The 25,199-nt window shown below is 46.7% G+C and overlaps 1 protein-coding gene across 1 annotated transcript; it reads left to right on the top strand.

Annotated features, from left to right (window-relative positions):
• The first annotated feature begins 2,245 nt into the window (after nucleotides 1–2,245).
• Bdh2 (3-hydroxybutyrate dehydrogenase 2) lies at nucleotides 2,246–23,840 on the top strand. The gene is made up of 10 exons (XM_075978993.1): nucleotides 2,246–2,391; nucleotides 4,488–4,618; nucleotides 7,326–7,404; nucleotides 8,682–8,778; nucleotides 9,979–10,087; nucleotides 15,576–15,636; nucleotides 16,814–16,927; nucleotides 19,715–19,773; nucleotides 20,600–20,692; nucleotides 23,583–23,840. The coding sequence occupies exons 2-10, from the start codon at nucleotides 4,547–4,549 to the stop codon at nucleotides 23,634–23,636; spliced, it is 738 nt and encodes a 245-aa protein (XP_075835108.1). The 5' UTR covers nucleotides 2,246–2,391; nucleotides 4,488–4,546; the 3' UTR covers nucleotides 23,637–23,840.
• The last annotated feature ends 1,359 nt before the right edge of the window (nucleotides 23,841–25,199 follow it).

Below are 25,199 nucleotides of genomic sequence, written 5' to 3'. Positions count from 1 at the left end.
AATCCACAAACCCAGACAAGCTAGGTAACAAGGAGGGCTCAAAAGGGGACACTTAGATCTACCTTGATATGGGAATCCCCACTGTATGCTGTGAATACCATTGGTTAATAAAGAATCTGTCTTGGCCTGGCATGGAACAGAGGTAGGTGGGGAAAACTAAACTGAATTCTGGGAGAAAGAAGGTGGAGTCAGGAGACACCACATAGCCACCTCCAGCCACATTATACAGAGGGACAGAGGATGGGGAATAAGAGACAAAGACTGGAGATAGAGGAAAAGGGAGAAGGGGACAGAAACAAGGAAACGGAAGCAAGGGTGTTTGTTCCAGAGGACAGAAGACTGCCTCTGGATAGAGAGGAGACAGCTATGGCACATAGGCCAATGGCATTTTGTAAAGGTAAAATCCTGTGTTAGGATAAGGTGTTTGACGTTAACGGGGCATGCTAATTAGGTGAGCCAAGGGAGTCTTTGCTGCACTTCAATTCTTTGATAGCTGGACCTTGGTAATCAGCCTTAGGAGGAGGGATTGGCCAAACAAGGGAAGGGACCTTGGGGGCTAGCTTCATCCTTGGTCTAATTACTGTTTTCTTCTCCTTTCCCATATAAGAAAGAACACTGGCAAGTTCGCCACTTTGCAAGTTTGGTTTGCTGAACTACCGAGGGGAGACACAGGACTTGCCGTAGTCTTTTTATTTTTAAATTGGGCTTTTTATTTTTTTCCGTGTGAGGGAGGTTGGTTCCTGTTTTGAATAAGGAACTTCTGTAGTTCAGGCTGGCGTTGAAGTTACTAGGCAACCTTTGTGCTCCTCCTACGCGTCTCCCTTGTGCTCGGCTCCCAGGCAGTGTGCCACCCACCACGCTGGGACTTTATGTGGTACTAGAGACCAAAGCCAGGGCCGGTTGCCAAGTGAGACAGACCAGCACTGAGCAAGATACTCAGCCCTGGTTTTTGTTTTGTTTTGTTTTGGTTTGGTTTTTCGAGACAGGTTTTCTCTGTAGCTTTGGAGCCTATCCTGGAAACTAGCTCTTGTAGACCAGGCTGGCCTCGAACTCACAGAGATCCGCCTGCTTCTGCCTCCCGAATGCCTCCCGATTAAAGGCGTGTACCACCACCGCCCAGCCTTTTTGTTTGTTTCTGTTCATTATTCCTAATCATGTTGGTCCCCGGTAATATCACAAACAAATAAAAAAACACAAACACGGATAAGCAATGCTCAGAAGTTTCTGCAGCCACAGAGTGCAGAGGAGTCAACCTGAGCCAGCCTTGAAGCACCAGCTCCTTGTCTTGCTCTGCTCTGTCCTGCCCATGTCCTGCCCGTGTCCTGCCCGTGTCCTGCCCGTGTCCTGCCCGTGTCCTGCCCGTGTCCTGCCCGTGTCCTGCCCGTGTCCTGCCCGTATCCTGCCCGTGTCCTGCCCGTATCCTGCCCGTGTCCTGCCCGTGTCCTGCCCGTGTCCGACTCTCAGACCCACGCCGCAGCTGCTGCTCAGAGAGAGGAGCAGAAGCCAGAACCCTCAGAAAGTGCAGCCTGCATCTCCAAGGCCTGATCTGTGTGGCTGGCCAGCCCTGGCAACAAAGGAGGAGAGGAACTTGATAGCTTTGTTTTTGTAGCCTTCACAGTGCAAGAGGCCCTGGTGAAGTGTGCCCAACATGTATCAAGTACCCCAGTTTATGTAGGACATTCACACATGACCTACATAATCACTCTGCCTAATCACACCAATCAGATTAACCCACCAGTCTCTGGCCATGCCAAGAGAGCCCACCAGACCTCATCTTTCCCTTTCGTAGCTGTCTGTTTCAGCCAGCTTGATTCCCTGCTGTTTCGCTCGTTCCTTTCAAGACTTCCATTCATGCTGGGTGTTCTCTTCCATACCCAGGCCCAGGAGCCAGGATGCGGGCGTTCTGCAGCTGAAGGTGTATTTGTGCTAGACCTGACTGCACACAGCAGGTTAATGCCAGAACTAGACCTTAGCCACAGGGATGTTCTCTTTCCCTCCCTCAAAACAGTCTGGATTCAGGGTAAGGACGACCGGAAGGTCCAGGGCCTTGGGTTCCTGGCATGTTGTCCTACTATCTTCTGCCTGCAGTTTCCTGGACATTCAGGCTCTCTGGCTCAGTAAGACGGTCAAACAAAAGACAAGACTTCCTATTTGGCATTAGTAGTTCTATGGTCTGTCCACTAGATGGCAGCATGGACACATCTAAAGTACACGGCTAGTTGCAATGCCTTGTCTAAAAGCTCACAAAACTGGAATTCTCAAAGTCCTTCGGAGGAGCCTGAACTCCACCTCCCAGCATGCATTTAACCAACATGTGACTTCTCCTGCACAAAGATCTGAAGTCTGTCTTCTGAAGGAATCTGGAGGACCGTGTGGACTCACTATTCTAAAGTAAGATTTTTCTAATGGTTTATAACAAAACTCTGGGGGAATGACACGTGGAACTTGTGTGGCCTTGTTCTCCATATCGCTTTTTAGAATGGGATAACTCCTTAAAGGGGTTGGAAACCCTCCTGTATGTGTTTGTATTTGAAAACAGCTCAAGAAAGAGAACTTTTCCAGTATCTGTACTAAGTAAACTTTGGCTCGTGAAAATACTTGAAATTCCTGAAAGTGCTCTGAGCCTCTCCTACTAGAAATCCAAAGTGTTACTCTGAGCGGCCAGTGGCTACCTCCTAAGCCTGGTTAAAGGGAGCGCAGCCCTGAGTCTGTTTCTTAGGACCCTTTTAAGGAGTAAAATCACGAGTACTTGCAAGGCAGGTTTACAGAAGACAACGAAACAGTAAGTACGGAATAATCTCGAAAATCCTGCAGCCATCACCATATGATTCCCATGTGGTCACCATAAATATTGGGAGGGTTTGGATATTTCCAAAAAACAAGTCAGGGTCATGAGTTGGGGCAGGTCAGGTTCCAGACAACGCAGCATGGTGGTTCCTGCCTTCAGAATGGAGACAGACACCCCATGCCCCGCACAAAAGGAAGGTATGGGCTGTGATTTGGTTTTCCAGCCCTTCTGGTCAGTGAGTCTTAAGGCTCACTGTGAAATCTTTTCAAGGGACAAGGATAAACCTCAGGGGTCTGCCTCTGTGACTCAGCAGAAGTTTGCAGAGGAAGGAACAGGTGACTCAAGACAATGAAGGCTTTTATTTTCTGAGCCCACCCTCTGTGAGGTAGCTTGGGGACTTGGATGGAAGAACAGAGAGGAGGTTGAAGTGTTTTATTTGTGACTTTGCCAGCAGTGACCAAATAATAGGGAGATTTGTCAATACTGTCAGGTACAGGATGGATCAGCATCTCCTCTGGCCTCGTTTTCAGAGGGTCTGGGGGGCGGAGGCTCTGGGAGGGAAGGCAACGGGGGAGTCTTAAAAGACAAGGGATTTTCATCCCGGAATGCTGATTACTGGGGCTCCGGGAAACTGCTGGCTGGCCCTTCTCAAAACGGTGCCAGCCAGGTTAACAGTTTTCCAAGGAGAAACTAAAAAAACAGTCCCAAACAGCAAGGACAGGCAGCAACAACGACGCCTTAAAACGTGGGCCAGGCAGTGGGGACAGCGAGGGAAAGGGGAGCTCTCTCGTCTCAGCGTTAGAGGATGGGAAGGAGACAGAAGCTGGACTCCAGCCCAGTGCCCCTCACCAGTCATCTCCTCAGTGGGCTGCTCTGTGCACTTCTGAGCTAGGGACGCATCTAGAGGAAGCCCTCCTGAGCACTGAGTGGTGGGACACTGTGGACAGGGGCCCTTCCTCCACATTATTAAAGGAGCAAGTCGATGTGTTCATTCCAGGTGTCACCTACCACCTGCACAGCTGATTTGCACGTGGGTCATTCAAGGCTGCGTCTTTGGATTAAGCTGCTGGTTCTACTGAAAGTCCCCTGGAGTGGAAGACGCTCACTCAAGTCTCGCGATAACACGACCCTCTCCCCCCCACACACACACAGGAACTCAGGAGAGACCATCCTTGCTGCAATCACACATCACACGAGGTTTATTGACAGGACAGGAACTAGTGCACTGGGGCCGAAACTCATTTCCCAAGCAGGGGTAGTGTAGCTGGGAGAGGGTGTATTTAGGGGAAGAAACCACAACCCAAAGGGGGTAGGGAGAGCGTCATTGGAAAATTCTGAAAATACAAAATACCAGTGATCATTACAAGGAGGTAACTCCCGGGGGCTGGAGAGATGGCTCAGTGGTTAAGAGCACTGACTGCTCTTCCAGAGGTCGTGAGTTCAATTCCCAGCAACCACATGGTGGCTCACAACCATCTGTAATGAGATCTGGCGCCCTCTTCTGGCATGTGGGCATGCATGGAGGCAGAATGTTGTATACATAATAAATAAATAAATCTTTAAAAAAAAAAAAAGGAGGTAACTCCCCATTTGTCAAGATTATTCTCAAGATTGTAATCTAACTTCATGGTCAGCTAGTTCCTGGAACAGAGTCACTGAACCAGCTAACCTAGATTTTTGGTTCTTCTCTCCCTGCTAGATTTTTGGCTCTACTCTTTCTGCTAGAGGGGCCTGGATTTATCAGGGTCTTTCACCACCATGGGCCGACTGGAAGGCAAAGTCATTGTCCTGACGGCTGCCGCTCAAGGGATCGGCCGGGCCTCAGCCTTAGTAAGTTCGCGCCTGCGGTGGCTTACTTTCACTGTCTGAACGTGTGCAGACTGGCGCCAAAGGTATTTCCTTCTCGTTGGCTGGTTTCTCTTTTTCTTCCCTGTCTTTCTTCTTCCCTTGCTATGGTTTTCTGCTTATTTTTCTTTCTTGTTGCAGCTTGGAATTGAACCGAGGACCTCAAGTAGGCTAAGCTCACATGCTAAGACCACAGGCTAAGCCAGCAGGCTAAGCGTACAGGCCTGCCACTGAGCTGTGTTTGCGGCCTCTCACTGTTCTTACCTTTAGTACTTCTGTCTTTTCCTGTTTGTTGGTGTGTGCATGTGTGCTTCTATGTGTGTGCTGTGTGGTGTATGTGTGGTGTGTGTGTGTGTGTGGAGTATGCGTGTGCAATGTGTGTGTGCGCGTGTGGATGGTAGGTGTGGTATGTGGTGTGTGTATGTACAGTGTGTGCAGTGTGCGTGCATGTGTGTATGGAGTATGTGTGTGCAATGTGTGTGTGCGCGTGTGGATGGTAGGTGTGGTATGTGGTGTGTGTATGTACAGTGTGTGCAGTGTGCGTGCATGTGTGTATGGAGTATGTGTGTGCAATGTGTGTGTGCGCGTGTGGATGGTAGGTGTGGTATGTGGTGTGTGTATGTGCAGTGTGTGCAGTGTGCGTGCACGTGTATGTGCAGTTTGTGTAGCAGTGGTAGCACTTGCACCAGGATGAGAAGACAACCCTGCGGGATTGGTTTTACCCTTTCCCTTTGCCATGGATTCCAGGGTTGAACTCAAGCCCCTAGGTTTGTGTGGTGAGTGCTGAAAAGCTCTAGCAAGCCCCGGTTTGGCCAACAGGCACTGGCAGACCTTGCCTCGCCTTTCCCCTTCCCTCTCTCTTGTAAACCGTAGATTACCTCCCTAAAGCTAGCCACCAATTAATTCCCCTATTAACCCTTGTTTGGCCACTTCCTCCTCCGAGGCTGGCTATCAAGGTCCAGCAATGAAAGGCCTCATTTGGTTCACCTAATTAGCGTGCCCAATCAAAACATACACCGCAACCTAGCCCAATCTGACATAGACCTCCCCTATATTTTCTTCTTAACAATTATACCTGTGCCAGGCGGTGGTGGCGCCTATCTTTAATCCCAGCACTTGGGAGGCAGATGCAGGCTGATCTCTGTGAGATCGAGGCCAGCCTAGTCTACAGAGTGAGTTCCAGGACAGGTTCCAAGGCTACAGAGAGAAACCCTGTCTTGGAAAAAAAAAATTACACCTGCAAGGTCATTTGGTGCTGTTTTCTGCCTGAATCGGAAAGCAGACAGTTAAACTTTTCTTCCCTGCTTAATAAAGGATCTCTCTGTGAAAACAGGTGTTTGGATATAGTTTGTGCCTAACCAGGGTCTGTGAGGGAGCCCCCGCTGGGAGCCCCCCAGTGCAGGAGTTTCTTCAAGTGCCCCTATCCATATCCTAAGTTCAAAAGAAAAGTCCCTGACTGAGAAGAAGAAGGAAGGAATTCCTTGTGCTTACTTAGCGTCACGCGACCTTTGACCCGGAATCATACTCCTCTGTCCCAGTTTATCTGCACCGTGAGGTGCTGACTTGACCCTACAGGGCACGCAGTCAGTTCAAGGTTAAGACCCGAGAGTTATAACACTCTCGGCTCGTTTTTTTGCTGAGGTACCTCGATTTCTCCCTCATCACCCCGCTACCTGACTAACACTGCAGTAGGAATACATCGCTGTCAGTGATTGGCGTTTGTGAAATCGCTGCTGGAGTCCTCGGAGGGAAACGTCCTGTTTTCCTCTGTACTCAGTGCTCACAAGTGGCACGAGGAGGCCATGGAGCTGGTTCCGCAGGTAAAGTCACTGTCACCTAAGCCCTGAGACCTAACTTTGACCCCTGGAAGGAGAAAATGATTCTTATATGCATACCGTGGCACATGCCCACACACATACAAATGCATATACAATAAACAAATAGATAAAAAAAAATAAAGAAGTAAAAACATAGATAGGGTCTCATCACAGAATAGCTGCATTATTTTAGAAATAGGAATTGCAGGGTTGTTTGTTGAAACAGGGTCTCACTATGCAGTCCTACTGAGTTCTAGGTTGGCCTAGAACTCTGCAAACTAGGTTGGCGTCAAACTCACAGAGACCCCTCTACCCATGTGCCTCTGCTTCTCAAGTGCTGGGATCAAAGGCGTGTGCTAACACACCCAACTCTGAGTTAGGGTTTGTGGGATTTTTTTAAATGTTTATATTTATTTTATGTAGAGTGCTTTGCCTACATGTATATATGTATGCCGAGGGCACACTTGGTCTGCACAGGTCACAAGGGGTTATCAGATCTCTTGGAGTTGGAGACACAGACAATTGTGAGCTGCCGTATGGGTGTTGGGAACCAAACCCAGGTCCTCTGGAAGAGCAGGCAGCTTTTAACCACCAAGCTATCCCTCCAGTCTTGAGTTAGAGTTGTTTTTAAAAACTACTGTATTGTTTGATAATAAAAAGACAAAGTCAGATGCAAAATACAATGTATACTGTGCTGCCCTAATGACCAATAGAAATAATGATGGTGGGATAAGTGGAAACGAGACTAGATAGATGAAAATTCCGCCTATTTTATCGGAAACAATAAAAAACACAGCGAAAGGAAAAATGTTTTCCATTTTTGAAACAATTTATTCCAGTAAACAAAGGACCAATTCGTATTTTATTTCTGGCAGGCTTTTGCAAGAGAAGGAGCCAAGGTCATAGCCACAGATATCAACGAATCCAAACTCCAGGAGCTGGAAAAATACCCAGGTGAGCAACCTGCCTGCGGGTTCGGCATCAGCCGGGTATCAGAAAACAAAGACCCCAAGCATTGAAAGGAAATGCTGGGAGCCGCTCCAGACTCCTGTCTCTTAGAGTCTGACTCCTTCGTTATGAGTCTGTGTTCTGTGATCTGCAGAAAATAGTCCACTCAGGCAGAAGCAGAAGGAGGAAATCTTAAGGGAAGAACTTAAGGTTTCCTGTTGCATAACCTGTTGAGGGGTCTTTGCTCCCGATTACAAAGGTCTGTGGAGAACTAACAGTTGTCCGGTTAACTATTAATGATGACTTCGCAGCTGCCCCTGGCTGATCTGGATCAGCCTTGTGCCAAGATCATAGTATAATCGTCTGTGTTCCTGCAAAAATGTTCGTAGTCCCATTAAAAGCTAAGCGGCAGGTGGGAATCCATTGGTCTTCTGTTTGTTGCTTTCACTCATTAGTTTTATCTTGCTGGAAGGAAAATAGAGACATTTCGTGAAAAAAGTAGAACCCGCTGTGTAACACAGAGCTTTTTAATGTATTTTTTATTTTTATTTTTATTTGATGTGTGTGGATGGGGTACTGCCCCAAGTGGGTGCAGTGCCCATGGAGGCCTGAAGAGGGCGATGGAGCCTCTTGAACTGGAGTCACAGAAGGTTGTTGCAGGGGTGCTAAGAACCAAATCCAGGTGGTCTGAAAAGCCGACCATGCTCTTAACGGCTGTGGACTCTAACGGGGATTTACTGAGGAGCGGAAGATGACCCTTAAAGATTTGTACATGTTTAGGAGAGGTTTCTAAGGATCTGCTTTACTTTTTATCTGTGTGGGTGAGCATGTGTATACTTGAGTGCCGCAGGCCAGAAGGTGCCGGGCGATGGTGGCAGCACTCGGGAGGCAGAGGCAGGTGGATCTCTGCGAGTTCGAGGCCAGCCTGGTCTACAAGAGCTAGTTCCAGGACAGGAACCAAAAAGCTACGGAGAAACCCTGTCTCGAAAAATCCTCCTCCCCCCAAAAAAAAGATTCCCCCCAGAGCTGGAGTTACAGATGTGAGTTCCAGTCCTCTGATAGAGCAGTAAGCGCTTTTAGCCACTGAGCCATGTCTCTGGCCTGAGATCTGCGCGAGTTAACGACACTCTTGAGAGGGCTAATGCCTTTGATGGCTTTGCGTCGTATACCGCCTAAATGGAAAGGCTACATTATTCACATTCCACGCCACCAAGCAGCCAAATCCTCGAGGTTACGTAGTTCATGAGTTCTTTGTAAATACCGTCTTTTACTTTATTCTTCAGGTATCCAAACTCGGGTCCTTGACGTCACCAAGAAAAAGCAAATTGATCAGTTTGCCTCCGAAGTCGAGAAAATCGATGTGCTCTTCAATGTTGCTGGGTAACTGTAAACTTTTGGTTTCTGTCGGAGAATGTTTTCTATGGGCTTATTAAATGATTGTTGATCGTATGTAAGAAAGATTGATTGATAAAACTTGGCATGTTCCTCGGGAAGTCAGGCTTGATGTCACACATCACTGAACAATTCAATAAATTAGACAACTATGTCGTTTGACGTGAACCTGGGGCCCACAGACAAGTAAAGCTAAGGAAGGGAGTGGGCCTGATGCAAGATACGTAAATTAAGCAAAGCAGTGGTTCCTGATGTTTCCTTTTGTAAATGATCCGCTTGTCCTTCTACAAGGCTGTATCTGGAGACATCGTAATTGGGTTTTGAGCATCCATTCAGGCTTCAGCATTGCGGAAGATGCAGGAGACTGTGTGTGGTTCTTGCTAGAGGAAGCTTACTGAGTGACTAACCAGAAATCCCATAGTACATGGGAACTGTTCCCAACTACATCTTATATTTGACTGCATAGTCTCAGTCCAGAGGACCGAGTCTGTAAGAATGCCATGTTCAGGAAGCTCCCTTGAGGAAGAATGGCTTGCAAGGGGGCAAGGTCGATTCAGGATCTGTCCTTCTCCTTTGTGCACTGTGCCAGATGCAAACAGCTACAATGTTGCTCTGCTACACTGATAAGGGGAGACACAGATTGTCTTGTCAGTTTTGATTTCCCTGTAGAACTTTAGCCTATGCCACCTGAGGGCACTGTTGCCCTGGAAACAGGAATCAGATGGAACCACTGTCCTTGTTCCCTTTCTGTTTGTAAGCACTGGAGTTTCAAAAGCCCTTAGTATAAAGATTCTTATATTTAGCAGTTCCTGCCTTGTTCTTTCGAAAGAATGATTTCTTTTTTCTTTCTTCCTTTCTTTATTTTTTTAACGTGTGTGTGTGTGTGTGTGTATGTGTGTGTATGCACGCACATGTTTGTGAGAGCTCATGGCATGTATCTTTCAGGGGTCGCTTCTCTTCTACTACACAGGTTCTGGGAATTGAACTCTTGCCTTTAGGCTTGGCAGCAAGAGCCATGTCCCTAGTCTATCTTCTTTATTTAGACAAGGTCTCACCATGTAGTTCTGTCTGGCCTGGAACTTGCTCTGTAAACCAGGCTAAACTCATACTCATGAAACCTGCCTTCCCCTGCATGATTAAGTCTTTAATCATGGTTTTTTTTTTCCCTCTGTTTAATTGCTCGTTCAGTTTTGTCCACCATGGGACCATCCTGGATTGCGAGGAAAAAGACTGGGACTTCTCAATGAACCTCAACGTCCGCAGCATGTACCTGATGATCAAGGCATTCCTTCCCAAAGTAAGGGGCCGGAGAGCATAAGCAGGGCGCCGTCTTTCCCACTGGGTCCTCAGACGATAGGCACACATGTGTGTTTGAGTGCAATCGTGGCTAGCACACTGACTGATGTGGACTGAGCCTTTATAGCAAGGCAGTTTATGGAGAGTAATCTGTTTAACTTTCCAGTTCTTACATTCAGGGAATATTGATTAAGCATTTCAACATGCCAGACCCCATGCTACACGGAGGCGACCCTCCAAGGAACGTAACAAAGTTCTTTTTTGAAGAGAGTCCCTTTATGGAGGGGTGAGAAACTTATTTGGCTTGTGATATACATTGGATGGTTATGGGTACCACATGGACAAAAGAGCTAGGGTAACAGCGAGGAGCTCGTTGACCTCACTGGCAAATTGGGATTCTCAGAGAGAACGAAAGGAAGCAATGGACTGGCTTCTTGCTTCAGCAGCAGAATAGTCCCGTGAGGTCAGTGAAGTTTATCACAGCAGCTGACTACACAAAGGGCAAACCTGAGAAGGGAAGAAAGGAGCCCAGGTGTAAATGTTGAAGGTGTGTGACCCTGACCAGGCATGAGTTTTTAAACCAATAGGAGCAGACAGTGAATGGGCCTGACGGAAGCAGAACCCATTCAGATCCAAGGAAGGTATACATCCCCACCACCACCACCACCAAAAACACTATCTTATTGCGTAGCTCTGACTGTCCTGGAACTCACTGTGTAGACCAAGCTGGCCTTGAACTCACAGAAATCCGTCTGCCTTTCCCTCCCAAGTGCTGGGAATAAAGGCACGCACCACCACGCCCAGCTTGAAGGTCTGCTTTGGAGTACTTGATTAATGCTTTAAAAGGATCTTTGGTCAGTCCACATAATACTGGACTCGCTGTTCCCTCAAAAGTATGTTTCCAGGCAGGAGGATGACGCAGAGGTTAAGAGCACTTGCTGCTTTTCCAGAGGTCATGAGTTCAGTTCCCTGTAGTGACTGCAACCTGCAGTATTCAAGATCCTCTTCTGGCCTCTGGAGCATCCACATACATGTAGTGTGCCTCTGGAGCATCCACATACATGGAGTGTGCCCTCACAGAAACACCACATACATGTAGTGTGCCCTCACAGAAACACCTACACTTGAATAAAAATAAAGTAAACCTGTAAAATGAGTAGACACATGTAAGTAAAACTGTTACCCTTTTAAAGTCTAGAGATGTAGCTTGGGACCTTAGTGTATTTGTTGAAGATCAACACTTAGTATAGGATTGGGGGGAAGAACTGAAGGAGAAGCCTAGGGCACAGAGAACAGCACACATATCTACTGCAGAATATTTGTTTAACTATGAAAAGAAGATCTGCATTTGTGTAACTATATAAAGATGTATTGTATTTGTTTATGTTGCAGAATATTTGTTTGGTTATGCAAAGATGTGTTGCTGTTTTACCTTGCCTGCCTAAGGTACCTGATTAGTCTAATAAAAAGCTGAATGGCCAATAATGAGGAAGGAGGTATAGACAGGACTTGCAGGCAGGGAGAGTAAGTAGGAGGAGGAATTTAGGCTCAGGAAAGAAAGACAAAGAGATGCCAAGGGTCAGCCATCCAGACGCAGAGGGAACAGGAAAGTAGGACATGTGGAATGAAAGAAAGGTGAGAAGCCCCGAGGCAAAAGGTAGATGAATAGAAAAAAAAGTTAAAGTACGTTAAAAGAGCTAGTCGAACAAGCCTAAGCTAAGGCCAAGCGTTCATAATTAATAATAAGTCTCTTTAATTGGGAGCTGGTTGGTGGTCGAAAGAAAAAGGCAGCTACACATAGCCCACTCGTGTGCAACCCCATCCTGCTGCGGGTCTGAAGCAGAGGCTAAGACGGGGGTGGGCACAAGGCACAGTGCAGGTAGAAGTTAAGTTTTTAGCTTTTTAAGACATCCATGCCAGATCATGAGCTCACGATCCTAACGATGACAAAATACATTTCGTTTTTAGAAAACAGTATCTATGACTGGAAGGTGGAATCAGAAGGACTTGTGTGGAGTGGCTTCTACACAGGTGCAGGGCAAACACCTGCAGTCTCAACACTTGGGAACTTTGAGCCCAGAAGGAGGCTTCACAGCACAGCCTAGTTTTAGTGGGAAAGATGACACTGCCCTTGACTCCTGGTCTCAGACATTTGCACTTGGGTCCCTAAACACACGCTGAGCTGCTAGGCTGTATGCCCTAGGAAGTGGCACTTGCGCCTTCTCGTTGTGTGTCTCGTTCCTCTAAGGATGAGGAGGACACATTTCACGTCACTTCCAGCCCTGGTTGTCTAGGGATTTGCTGTATCATTAACAATGACACACATTTAACCAGGTTAAAAATTTCCAGGATGTAAAACCCATGTAGATCTGAAAGGTCATTTGGTCAAAACATAGGATAACTGTAGAAGACTTTTGTTCACAGATAAATGTGCAGCAAACCATTCCTAGCTTGCAAAACCAGTCCAAGAGGCAGAGACCAAGCTGGAAATAGCGTGAGAAGAGTAACTGCAGAATGTCAGGCTCTCTAGAAGAGAAGATCCATCCTGGCAAAATCTGGGGGATGTCTTTGCTCTTTGGGTCTGCATTTTATTGACTTTCCCCCTGGCTGTGTCTTCTCAGGGTTGGTCACATAGAAGGATTTAGCAAACACTGACTAAATGAATCAGATTTCTCAGTTCAAAGAGAGGCCACATATTGGATCTAATGACTCAGAATGCCAAGAAATGACAAGCTGAGCTGAGCTCTGGCAATGGGGACAGGAGGGCTGAGTCTGACTTGGACTAACTAGATTCAAACAGAGGGATCCTCTGCTTGAGTTTCCTGGAAGTCAGTTGTTCTAGGCCCATCACCTCACATTCTTCCCCACCAGAAAAATGCCGCTTCCCAGGGAGCCAGGAGGAGCCATGAGCTGTGACAGCCTATGCTGTCCCAGGGAGAGAGCCTGGAAAAGGACAAGGGGCGGGGTGCAGAGCCGGGGAAGCAGTAGGTGGAACTGAGTGGGTGGTGGGAGTGCCAGGATATGATTTGCACCACTGGCGTGACCGAGGCCTGAGTTTTGCCCTGGAAACTCCCTGAATTTCAGAAGACTGGAAACAGCCTGTTGTTTCACAGCCAGTCTATATACTAAACTGAGCTATGTATATTATCTAAGTATTATAAGTAAGTTATGTTAGATAAGAAAAAAATGATAAACCAGATAAGAAAAGAAATTATTTGAAAACTTGGGTTTGTGTTTTTGTTGTTGTTGTTGGGTTTTGGTTTGGGGTTTTGTTTTTGTTTGCATTATTATACATCATGACTATTCCTCATCCTTTAAGATTTTTAACCCCCATCCCCCTTTTTTTTTGACGTGGGGTCTTACATGTCCCTGACTATATTAGAACTTGCCATGTAGACCAGACTTATTTTGAACTCAAAAAGATCTGTCTTCCTCTGCCTTTCTGGGTGCTAGACAGGAGGCAGAAGAGGAGGCATTCTGCCTGACTTTTTGGTCCCCTTTATCATGTACAAAGACACATTGCAGCCTGACGTGGTGGCACAACACCTTTAGTCCCAGCACTAAAAGGCAGAGGATCTCTATGAGTTCTAGGCCAGCCTAGTCTACAAAGTTCTGGGACAGCCAGGACTACTCAGAGAAACAATATCTCAAAAGAAAGAGACATATAAATGAATGTTGCTTCCGCCTGCTGTGTCCCTGCCATGGTTGGTCACCCCCCCACCTGTGAGCTCTTAGCCCCTACAGCCCAGTGCCTTGCACTTTGTCCTGTACTCTTTGATCTTGGGTATAATTAGCCCAGGTATGAATATGGAGAGTAAGAAAGATACCACAAGGAAGTAGATGATCTTGGCCACCCCAGCTCTGGACAAAACTCCTTTTCTTTCCTACATTTCTTCTAAACCTGGTGAAGAAATTCACCCAACAGGAGAGATGTTTCTCTCTAAGTCCTTTACATTGCCTGTCAAGATCAGTTTCTGGAAAGAACCACGATGAACTGATCTCCATTATGTCACAAACACGCCAGACATCCTGTTTTCTAGCGTGTGTTCTGTTCCCAGCAGCTGTCTGAACACTGTGCCACGCTCCCTCTTCATTGCCTTTACTCTTTTCCGTGACCTCCATCTGACAAGTGACTTCGCTGAGAAACTGGTACCCAACCCCAGAAGTTCTCTCGACTCCTTTTTTATTCTCCCAAAACATCCATAGGTGCCCATACCTTCCTTGATCTGTTACCTGGAAGCATGTATCTGAATAATGATCAATAACATCCAAATTAAAATTCATTGCACATGACTTCAGATCTGGGCCAGGGCCCTGCATCTGCATTTGAAAGTTGTACCAAGTGAGTCACTGGAGTGTCCTTTCTAGGTACCGGAGACCCTCCTCATGATGCTGCCATCTTTTAGCCAGGGGTGGCCATCCTATTTTGTTGGTGCTCCCTCAGTGTGCTGCTGATCCTCTCTATCGGTGTGGTGACGCTCCAGGATGCTGAGCAAGCAAGCACACTCCACCTGTGTCCTGGATCTTTCCACAGCTCTGCTTTTCCCACGCTCTCCCAAGCCACTGCCTCTGCCTCCCCTGCTCCGCTCCTGGCACCAGAGTAAGCTCTGTAATCCCCAAATTGAAGGTTCCACTTCTCTTCCACCTTAGATCCTCCGTCGTGACTGCAGTGCCTTCAGGGTCAAACCCAAGTTCTTCGGGGTGGCCTAGGTTCCACTCTGCACCCTTATTGCTCACAGACCTCCATTCCAGCCAGACCCATCCCCTCCTCCTGGTCCCTTGTGGAGACCTTACACTTGTAGAACCTCCTCCTTGAAGCACCTTGGTTTTTGTATTCTCCTTCTATGACTGACATAGTTTTAACCCTTTTTCTCCTCCTCAGTAGTAGCTCCTCTGCAATGCCCCAGCCCCAGAGAGGCCCTTCCTACCCCATCCTCTCCTCGGCTTTCTGCAGGTTTCTCCTGTTGCTGGCTTCTTGTTACATCAGCCTCTGCAATCAGAGTGTCTCCTGTGGACAGGGACTATGTCCCGTGACTTTCAGTTCACATAAAGCATTGTCTGCCCCCATCAGGAACACACTGATGTTTGCTCCTGGCCTTTTAGCTCAGGGTTCATTCTTGGTCTTACTGATAATGTTGTACCCTTAGGAGGGGGTGGCATGCTTTAGGAATGCCAGTGGGTGTTTGGATGTGCCACCGACTCTCAGCAATGCATGGGCAAAGATTAAGGGTTCCTCTGTAAGACTGTTTCATGGAGCTTGAAGTTAGTAGCTAATAAGATAATTAAATTGAGCCCGACCTGGTAGTACACTCCTGCCATCCCAGCCCTTGTGAGGCTGAAGTCAAGGCCAGTCTGGGCTGTAAGAAGAGCCTGTCTCCAGAAGAATGAAAAACAAAGGAAGAGGTCTGGTTGTCTAGGAGTCAATGCAATGTGGCAGTGAGCTCGTGCTTCTGCCTGCAGAGCACAGATGTGTTTGCTTTGTCTTGCAGATGCTTGCTCAGAAATCTGGCAACATTATCAACATGTCTTCTGTGGCCTCGAGCATCAAAGGTACTAGCGTCTTCCTTGTGGTGGGGGGCGGGGGACTGAGTTCACACACACACACACACACACACACACACACACACACACACACTTTCATGAGCCGTGTATTTTAGAACTAAGCATACACAAATTCCTAAAACTCACATGAAAATTCAGAACAGCTTTTTTAAAAAGTGATCTTAAAGCTTATGTCATCGCGTCTGTTGTACAGATAGATCAAATTAAATTTAAAAAATGCTGTCTTTGCCTTTCCTTTTATTCTTTTTATATGTATGGAAGTAAAAATTGAGTTAGGAGAAGAAAAGATTCATCACCGAAGTGATCCAAAATGATACATTGAGTTCAAGCTGAGCTGGATGCCCCTTGAATCTGTTCCCCCCAAAATTCTCAGTACACAAGGGGACAAATCCTGTCTTGTGCTTCTCATAGATGGCATGTCAGGAAGCCCCTGGCCTCAAGTTCACTAGGTCACCAAAGCTGACTTGACCTCCCCTTCCTTGATTTTCGCACCTCTGCTTCTGCAGGGCTAGGTTACAGGTGGGCACTGCCAGATTCAGCGCCTGATTCCATATTCTTCCTTGGAGCTGAGGTTTACACAAAGTACCCCATATGAGAGAGATCCCTGTGAGCGCGAGTCTGAGATTGCAGCTCAGACAGGGAAGCGGGGCCCTGGAAGGGAAGCCAAGCCAAAGGGCTGGGACTAAATGGAGAGAATGTCACAGACTGGCAGTGATGGATTTGAGAGTTTAAGATGAAATCCCTGCAGAGACAGCATTCTGCCCCTTATAAATGCGTGAAATACATGTGAGTGGAATGCAAGGGAGATGGACGTTTTGTTTCTTCACGCAGTAAGATCTAGAGAGGAACGAGGGTGTCCTGCAGCGGTACTGACAGTGAGCATCAGGTGGCTGCGACAGACAAGGTGCAGCATCTCAACCCCAGAGTCCAAGTTAGGTCCCGCCTATAACGGTAGCATTTTCTGCATTCAGGAACTGTCTCTGTCGCCTTTACAGGAGAAGAGAAAGCCCAAGGCCATTCATTCTTTAAAGGGAGAGCTGATTTCATTTTTATTATAAGTAAATAATAAAAACAGAGCTGATGGGAAGACTGTGAACATGGTGGGTGGGGATGGAGCTGTGTTCCTTTCTAAAGGAAGCTATGTCTCTAATCCCTTCCCATCCAGGGGTGGAAAACAGATGTGTGTACAGCGCAACCAAGGCAGCTGTAATCGGTCTCACCAAGTCTGTGGCTGCCGACTTCATCCAGCAGGGCATCAGATGCAACTGTGTGTGCCCAGGTGAGCCGGGCAGGGAGGGCTGCCAACTTGGCCTTTCTTACCTTGCATTAGGCACCATAAGCAACATTTTCACCAGCTTGTTTATCATGTGTTCAGTTTCTTTTCATCATTGAAGGACATTTAAACTAAAGGTTGGCCCAGTGAAGAGAACAGTTCAGCTTTGAATGAACAAAAGTTCCAAATCACTGGGAAGAAACCTCAATGAGAAGGATTTAAAATCCAGCATATGAGGGACAGTTTAGACTTAAGAGGCTGAGACACTAAATTTGCCAGAATCTGTTGTTTTAAAAGCAGATCATCTTATCAGGGGAGAACACACCCATGAGTCAGCAGAGAGAGAGAGACAAAGGGGAGCCTCGTGGAGCACAGGGGTCTGCCAAATCCCAAACAACGCTAGGATGGCTCCTGAATCAAGGATGTTGTGGCCTGTTTTATAAGTGAAGCTTACTGGAGACACTCCCACCTGGATAGTTGATGCATTCTTGCTGCAAAGGCCGAGTTGAGAGGCAACAGATCACATGACTCTCAAAGCCAAAATATTTGCTCCCATTATGAAAGTAGTATGGCCACCTTCCTGCAAAGAAGCAAGAACACTGCTCTGCTTCTCCTGTGTTGTTTGTCTGGCTTCCTGGCTGCCGGAACTCACTGTGTGAAACAGGCTGGTCTCTGTCTCGCAGGATCAGCCTTCTTGTACCCCCTCACTACTGGAATTGGAGGTGTGCATCACTACACCCAGCAAAACCACTTTTCTTAACAACTGTGGGTGAGGCACCGTTTCTAGGTCACTGCAGGTGTACTTCCTTCTAGTTCCACCAACCCAAAATGAACACAGGGCACCGAACAGTGCCAGTGGAAACCTAGATATCTCAGGCCACCATTCACGGGTGGTTTCTCAAAGTTTGAAATAAAAGCGATTCCCAGACTCACAGCTGGGGGGGGGGGGAGCAGTTCTGATGCACCACACACTGACACACCATACACTAGTGCACCGCACACTGAAAAGCACTGGATAACAGAAGATCTATCAAAGCAGAAGCTGCTGCTTCATGTAACCTTGGCGAATCAGAGCCAAGGAATGCCGTGGAGATTGTACCATGCAACAGAGCTCATGGAAGAGATTTATTGGGGCCGAGAGAGAACAGAGACGACAGACAGAGCAGGAGCATAGTCTGTGATGGCGGGGACCTTTCCAAGGGTACGGGTGTGAAGTTGGTGACGGGTGATAACGTGGCTGCTGGCACTGCGTCACTGCAGTGGAGGAGCACCTGGTGTCTGACACAGATAAGGAAACAGGCAAGAACAGGGGGTTATCCAAAAATCAAAGGCAACAGAGGTCTTTTTGCTACAACTGCCTCCTCCCATCACTGCCATAAGAAAAGTGTTAAACCCAAGGAATTTAAGCTCTGAAAAGAAGTGTTGTATGTCCCAGACTAAGGTTTTCAATAGTTTACATCCAGAGCTGGGATGGTCCACCTGATGGGCATGCCAGAATGGAGAGCGTGCATTGGTGGGAGATTTGTGTGTCATTCGGGAAGTCCTAGAGTCTATTTGACTCTAGGGTTGGGAGCCACAGACGTACACAGGAGACACTATTGAATACCCTTCATGTCTGAGCTGCAGAGATTAAGACGGTCTGTGTCGTTTTCGGGGTGTGGAAATGCAGCCACACGAGCGTCGCAGAAAAAGGACACTCTCGACATTCATTCTTGACTACAGCTGATCTGAATGGCTACCAGGAGAAAAATGGCAAAAGATTTCAAAAATGTTTTTGTGTCCACGGCTAGAATTTTCATAGGACTTGGAAAATATGTCATTAAACTCTGGAACAGGGAACTAGCTGTGATTCACGGAGGCCGCCCCAGAAGCAAAGGAGGAGTGAGCACACCTTGGGTAGTGCCCATGGTTGTGAGTCACCACGCTCCAGCCACGCGTGCAGACATGGTATGGCAGCCACCAGTGGAGTGGCATTGATCTGAGGACATGGTTTTCATCTCATGTTATCAGTGGTGGCCCCCTATAAAATATGACACCCGCTCAGCACTTACAGCTCTAGGATTTTGAGGACTGTTACAGATAATGTGGGGCAAGCATTGATTGGTAGAAGTTTGCACTTTAAGTAAGCTATTGACAAGCAAAATGAAGAAGATTTTGTAAATTGGTAAGTGGAATGTCTCCTCTGCAGTACAGTGGAGATTCCCACTGTTGCGGAGGGGGTGAGTGACCCCGCCGAGGTGAAGGAGCTGCTGTGTGTAGCAGGATGTGACTGAGACCCTAAGGCCATGGCTCCACACAAGCATGAGGTCTGTGGCAATCATGAAGTTGAGCCCAGGATCCCCGTGGAACATCACAGCAGAAAAGAAGGGTTTGAAATCGTTAAGGCAAACTGGTGATTAGCTGCTTTCTGCTTCTCTCGAGACCCCTGTGGGCATCACTTGAGATGCAAAAACACGCATCACTTGAGATGGCGTGCAAAAACACGCATCACTTGAGATGGCGTGCAAAAACACGCATCTAAAATCGGCAAGTAAATGCAGCATGACGGTGTGTCGCCAAGAACGCCTGGTAACTCCTCCGGCATCCCAGCCTAGTGTCCCAGAGAATCACCGTGTGTGTGTTTAAAAACCGTTTTGATGACATTACAAAAGTTATCACCCCTAGCATCCAAGCAGGTGTCATTTAAGTGGAAGGGCAAAGATCTCACTGCCTGCTTATCACGAGTAAAAGAAGTTTAAGGTTTAATTCCATTTTCAACTGATGTAACCACAGTCACTGTCTCCTTTGGTTTAGGAACAGTTGACACTCCATCTTTGCAAGAAAGAATACAAGCCAGAGACGACCCCAAAGAGGTAATTATACATTGCAGCTGGAATGTGTTCAAACCTTTTGACCAAATTTTTTTTTTTTGAAAAACATGAAATGCCCTGTTCCTTGTCTAGAGTAGATAGATCCACAGAGACAGAAAGTACAGCAGTGGCTACCACACCTGGGAGAGGGGAACGTTACTGCTGAGTAGAGGGAGGTGTTCAGTTTGCATGATGAAAAGCGAAATGGAGCCTGCTACTCGTGGCACTGGGTGTGTGTGTACTATTACCCCCGAGCTGCGCACTGAAAGTGGCTGGGATGCTCAGTTTGATGCTAATGCTAATGCTTTGTTGTTGTTCTGAGGTGAAGAGTTTTGTGCATCCCCGACTGGCTGTCGCTGTGTCCCTCCTTCCTCAGCTCCCCATACCGACCTCGATGGCCATTCCTAGTGGCGTTCTAATTGTGTTTGTTTTGTTGTTGTTGTTTGGGGTTTTTCTTTTTTGTTTTGCTTTTTTTGAGACAAGGTTTTTCTGTGTAGCCCTTGGCTGTCCTGGAACTCACTCTGTAGACTAGGCTGGCCTCAAACTCACAGAGATCCATCTGTCCCTGCCTCCCGAGTCATGCCTCCACACCCAACTCTAGATCGCAGTATCTGTAGATTCAGTGTATCGTGACTAGTTTGGGTAACATGGGTGGAAAAAGTCACAGCAACCTTAGTTGATGGCCCTTGTCCCTCTATAAATTCCTTGATGGTGTTGCATAAGCCAGCCCACCTGATGGCCCTAGTCCATCTGTAGATTCCTTGATGGTGTTACAGGGACATACGCAAGCCAGCCCGCCTCTTTCATCTGGAACTGTCTCTGGCCACAGGCACTGCAAGCTTTCCTAAACAGACAGAAGACGGGAAGGTTTGCGTCTGCAGAAGAAGTGGCCCTGCTCTGTGTGTACTTGGCCTCGGATGAGGTAAGGGCTTCTCTTCCTATTCGTTATTCTACCAGACTGGGCTGCTGTTTGCTCGTCCTCATCACAGCTCCACAAGTCTGTGGTCTGTGTCACATGATAAGAATAAGTTCTGATTTCTGTTGGGAGCAGTGAGACCCCAGATCCTGAATTTCTTGTAATCCCCTGATCTGAGTGCCTACAGCTGCTCTGAGCACGAGACCTTCAAGAGTTCCTGATGGTAGGAGAGTGGTTTCTGGTGGGTTTGGCTGGGGCATGGCTATCTCTATATAATCTGCCCCTGAACACAATAAAGGAGGCATTCTTGGGGAATTCAAGGATGACCCGTGTCGCTGTCTCTCTGTCTGTGTGTGTCTGTGTATTTTAAACTCGAAGCTCGCGAACTGGGTGCTAGCGCACAGAGCGCAGACAGGGGTGGGGAGGTGGGGGCGTGGTGTGCGGCAGATTTCCTTCACACAAAGAAAAGCCACCCCTATCGGTGACAGTGGCCCTTCCTCGTTCAGCTGTACATGACTCAGCGTAATGTCATACATGAATAGGGAAAAATTTAAAGTGTATATTTGAGTTATTTGCTTTTTAAATTACAGTTATTGGCACGCTGATTAAATATAAAAACCTCCTGGGCTAGCAAGATGACTCACGGGTAAAGACCCTCGCTGCCCAGCCTGATGACTTTAAGCTCGAGCCCGTCACCCACCTGGTGAATGGAGAGAAAAAGTTGTTTTCTGACCTTCACTGGCATGTCATGCATTCACACACACACACACACACACACACACACACACACAACAAATAAAATGTAACTTTATAAAACCCTCTTGCTTGTGAGAGTTGAAGGGGGGATATGAGCAGGCTCACCAGCTTAAATTGTATTTGGGGGTAGAGTTGGGATATGTTGTTTTAGTTTACTAGTGACCTGATTGGGAGGATCCATGACTTTTCCTTTTCCTGCTTGTCATTGTGTGTAGAAATGCCTAATTCTGTCTCTTCGACTTTACGATTGTTTAATAACAAATTTCTTCCCCAGTGACTAGTGTGTATGACTGATAAAGCTAAAACTCCTACAAGGTACAGAGCGCTAAAAACATCCTCTTCTGTTCTGCATGCACGAGAGACAGAATAACAATTGCACCACTATTTAACTTGGTGAACCAGCGCATTTTTACCAGGGTCACTAACAGAAGTGTGGGCAAGGGGCTAATAACAGGGGCAGGGATGACTGTGTCGCTGAAAAGCCCGCCTCCAGCAGTATCTGTCTCTAAAGCAGGAGGGCGGGGCAGAGCCATTGAGAATCCTGCCTGCTGTAACTTCCCCAGGTGTGTGAAGTTTGTGTGCCTCCAGGGTGCCCTGAGCCTCCACTCCCTCTCAGAGGGACTACTGCTTTCTCGGGGGTGGGGGTAGGGTGGGGTGGGGAGGGTGGGGGGGATTGCCTATTAGTAACTTCACAGTAACTTAGTGCCACCCAGATGGTTGAGATGGTTTATGTACCACTCCTCAAGACTGTTGGCAACAGTTCCTAGAAGCTGGGGAATTGCTAGGAAAATTATTACTGAAGGAAACACTTTACTGTTTTCATGTATTTAAATTTTTTTAAAAAAATGTATTTTCTTCTGCTTCTTTCAATGATTTCAGCTTCAGATCTCTGTCAAACTAAGGAGACAAACATGAGAGTTTATTATCCATTTTAAGGGAATAGATTTTTTTTATTTTTTAATTCTTTGACAATTTCATACATCTATAAAATGTATGTTTACTCCCATTACTCTCTTTCTCCCATCTCCGTTGTGCCCTTTCTTCTCAACAGTCTCCTCCCCTTTCATGCCTTTTTTTTAATGACCCTCTGAGCATACCCGGGGTTGCTTCCTCTAAAGCGTGGGTGTGGGGTTATTTATGCGAATGGACTACCAGCGGCTACAGTACTAAGGAAGAATGACTCCTTTCCCCCAGCAGCCCTGAAAGGCCAAAAGCTCTTTTGCTAAGAGAAGGACTTTACCATTCCCTCCCTCCCTCTTAACATGGGTAGCCTCAGCTGCTGTGGACGCCTGACTTCAAGGGTCTTGTCATGTCCATGTCCAGAAGACAAGCTGGGATTTTTGTTATTGTTTTTGGTTTTTGGTTTTCAAGACAGGGTTTCTTTGTGGCTTTTGGAGCCTATCCTGGAACTAGCTCTTGTAGACCAGGCTGGCCTCAAACAGAGATCCACCTGCCTCTGCCTCCTGAGTGCTGGCATTAATGGCGTGCGCCACCACTGCCTGGCAAGTTAGGATATTTTTAAACTTCTACCATGACTTCAGCTTTAGTTCTCTGGGAAATGGAATGTTTACAAACAGAAGCCAATAACTATTTCTTTAAGACCCTTGAGTGTTACACATAATTGAGCATCTGAGTCTAACATGAAGTAAAATTTGACCCGTTAGTGTATTGCAATAATGATTGCCTATGTAGATTTAAAAATATATTTCTTGTGCATTCATGAATTTATCAGTTAATAAACATTCTCTTTTCCCCATTGTTAATATGACCACTTAATGACTGGCACACGTGAAAAACACTCGTTAGTGGTCTCAAAGTTACCCAACTTTGAATGGTTCTGAGCTTCAGAATAAGATGATAGAGCAAGTGCTGTTTCTGCGTGCACTTTCTACCACCTCTCCTTAAGACTGTGATTCTGAAGGCGAACAGACTGTACGCGTTGTGACCCACTCATCTGCTCAAGGCCATGTGCTCCAGGTCATGGGATGCTCAGCTGTTCTAAGTCATCCAAACAGTTCAGTTATGGTTTCCTGTTAGCATGAGCATCAAAGGTTTTGTTTATCCCAGTCCTAAGAAATATCCAAAATACACCCTGGGTCCAGCGTGCCTAACTGTGTGTCCCCTGTGCTTTTCCTTGCAGTCTGCCTATGTAACGGGCAACCCTGTCATCATTGATGGAGGCTGGAGCCTGTGACTGCTGGAAACTCCTGCTGAGGAGGCAGGCTCTTCACGCTCAAAGGGAGAAGCAGCTGACTCAATGATCACCTCTCCTAAGAATGACGTTCGTGAAAACAGCCCCTTTTAATGATTGTTCCCAAGAGTGGAGTCTTTCAATAGACTCTGTCTCTTCTGAAACAATGGAAAACAAACCAAATAAAATGTATAAATCAAAAGAGTAGTTTTTAAAATCAGCAAAGGTTTGTGAGATCCCACTGGCATAGAAGATAACTATTACAAAAGACTATGGCTATAAAATCTGGACATTTGCAGCTTAGTGTGAAGGCCAACGTGTGAGGGGGGGCAGGGGGGCGGTGGAGGGGCAAGGCACTTAGATACATTGTTTCTCATAGGGCTCTGATTTCCGGGATTCAGAGGGGCACATTGCTCTGTCCTCTCTTAAGAGGAGGAAAAGAACCCAGATCTTTTAGAAAGGCATGGGTCCTTAACTAGAGAGAACCTTTTGTTAACTAATTGCTTCCCCAAGCCGGACTTCTTACCAGCATCACATTGGGGGTTCAGGTTTTAACTTAGGAATTTGGGAAGGATACCTTAGTTTATAGCAATAAGTAAAATGAAACTATGAATATAAAGAAAACACTTTTAAAAGAAAAATATTTATTTCCAGTTTCACTTTATTTTTCAGAACAGAGATGCTTTTGTAAGTTCAGCCTTGCTGTTTGTTGGTACCAGCCTGAGATCTTTACACCACCGTCAATGCACGCCACAGGTACAAAGGAAGCTGGCTTTAATGACACAGGAGAGGAATTCTAACTGACAGCTATACTTTATCTTGTTTTGTAAAAGAAAAGTGACCAAGTGTTTACCACATATTAGCGCTATTTTCTTAGTCTAGACATTGCTTATTAAAATCAGCAATTATACCCAATATGAGACTAGGAATATATAATTAGGGCGCAGTACAGGCAATTTGAGAGGATTTTTGCAGATTAAATTCAGCGATGTTTTTCAACGATTTCCAGGTAACAAGTTAGAGGCTCCTAACTCTGAAAACAGGCTCTGCATAAATCTAAGTAGGGCACTAACAGGAGACAAGTGAAAGGAAAGGAAATAAGTGAATTTATGAAGGTAACTACAGCGTCATTTACGAGTGATTTCTTTCGGCTTTAAGGTTGTCTGTGTGAGCTGTTTGGTGTCCGCTCCAAAGACGGCATGATAGGAAGCCAGCACTTTCTCTTTGCCTTTTCTCAGAGAGACTTAATCACCCAGGATAGGGGTGACATTCCGTGTATGAAGATGGATTTGAATTGAAATTCACAACAAAGGGTATTGGAGTAATACTGCCAGCAACTCCTTTGGTAAGGAGGAGTTCTGATCAGGTATTCTCCAAGCAGGTGGTGGACTGAGTTGTGAGCTACACCCGGCCACCCAGCCTGCCCTGTGGTTTAGTTGTCTGGTCTGTATTCACTAAAGCAGCTTCTCACTCTGCAGCTCACACTGGCTTTGATACCACCATCTCCTGCCTCAGGAGTGTTGGGATTATAGACTGTGCCACCAGGCCTGCCTGGCTAGTTTTTCA

Source organism: Microtus pennsylvanicus, chromosome 7 (genome assembly GCF_037038515.1).
Source record: "Microtus pennsylvanicus isolate mMicPen1 chromosome 7, mMicPen1.hap1, whole genome shotgun sequence".
NCBI lineage: Eukaryota > Metazoa > Chordata > Mammalia > Rodentia > Cricetidae > Microtus > Microtus pennsylvanicus.
Note: the sequence above shows the minus strand (reverse complement) of the source record. Positions and strands in the feature narration are given on the sequence as shown.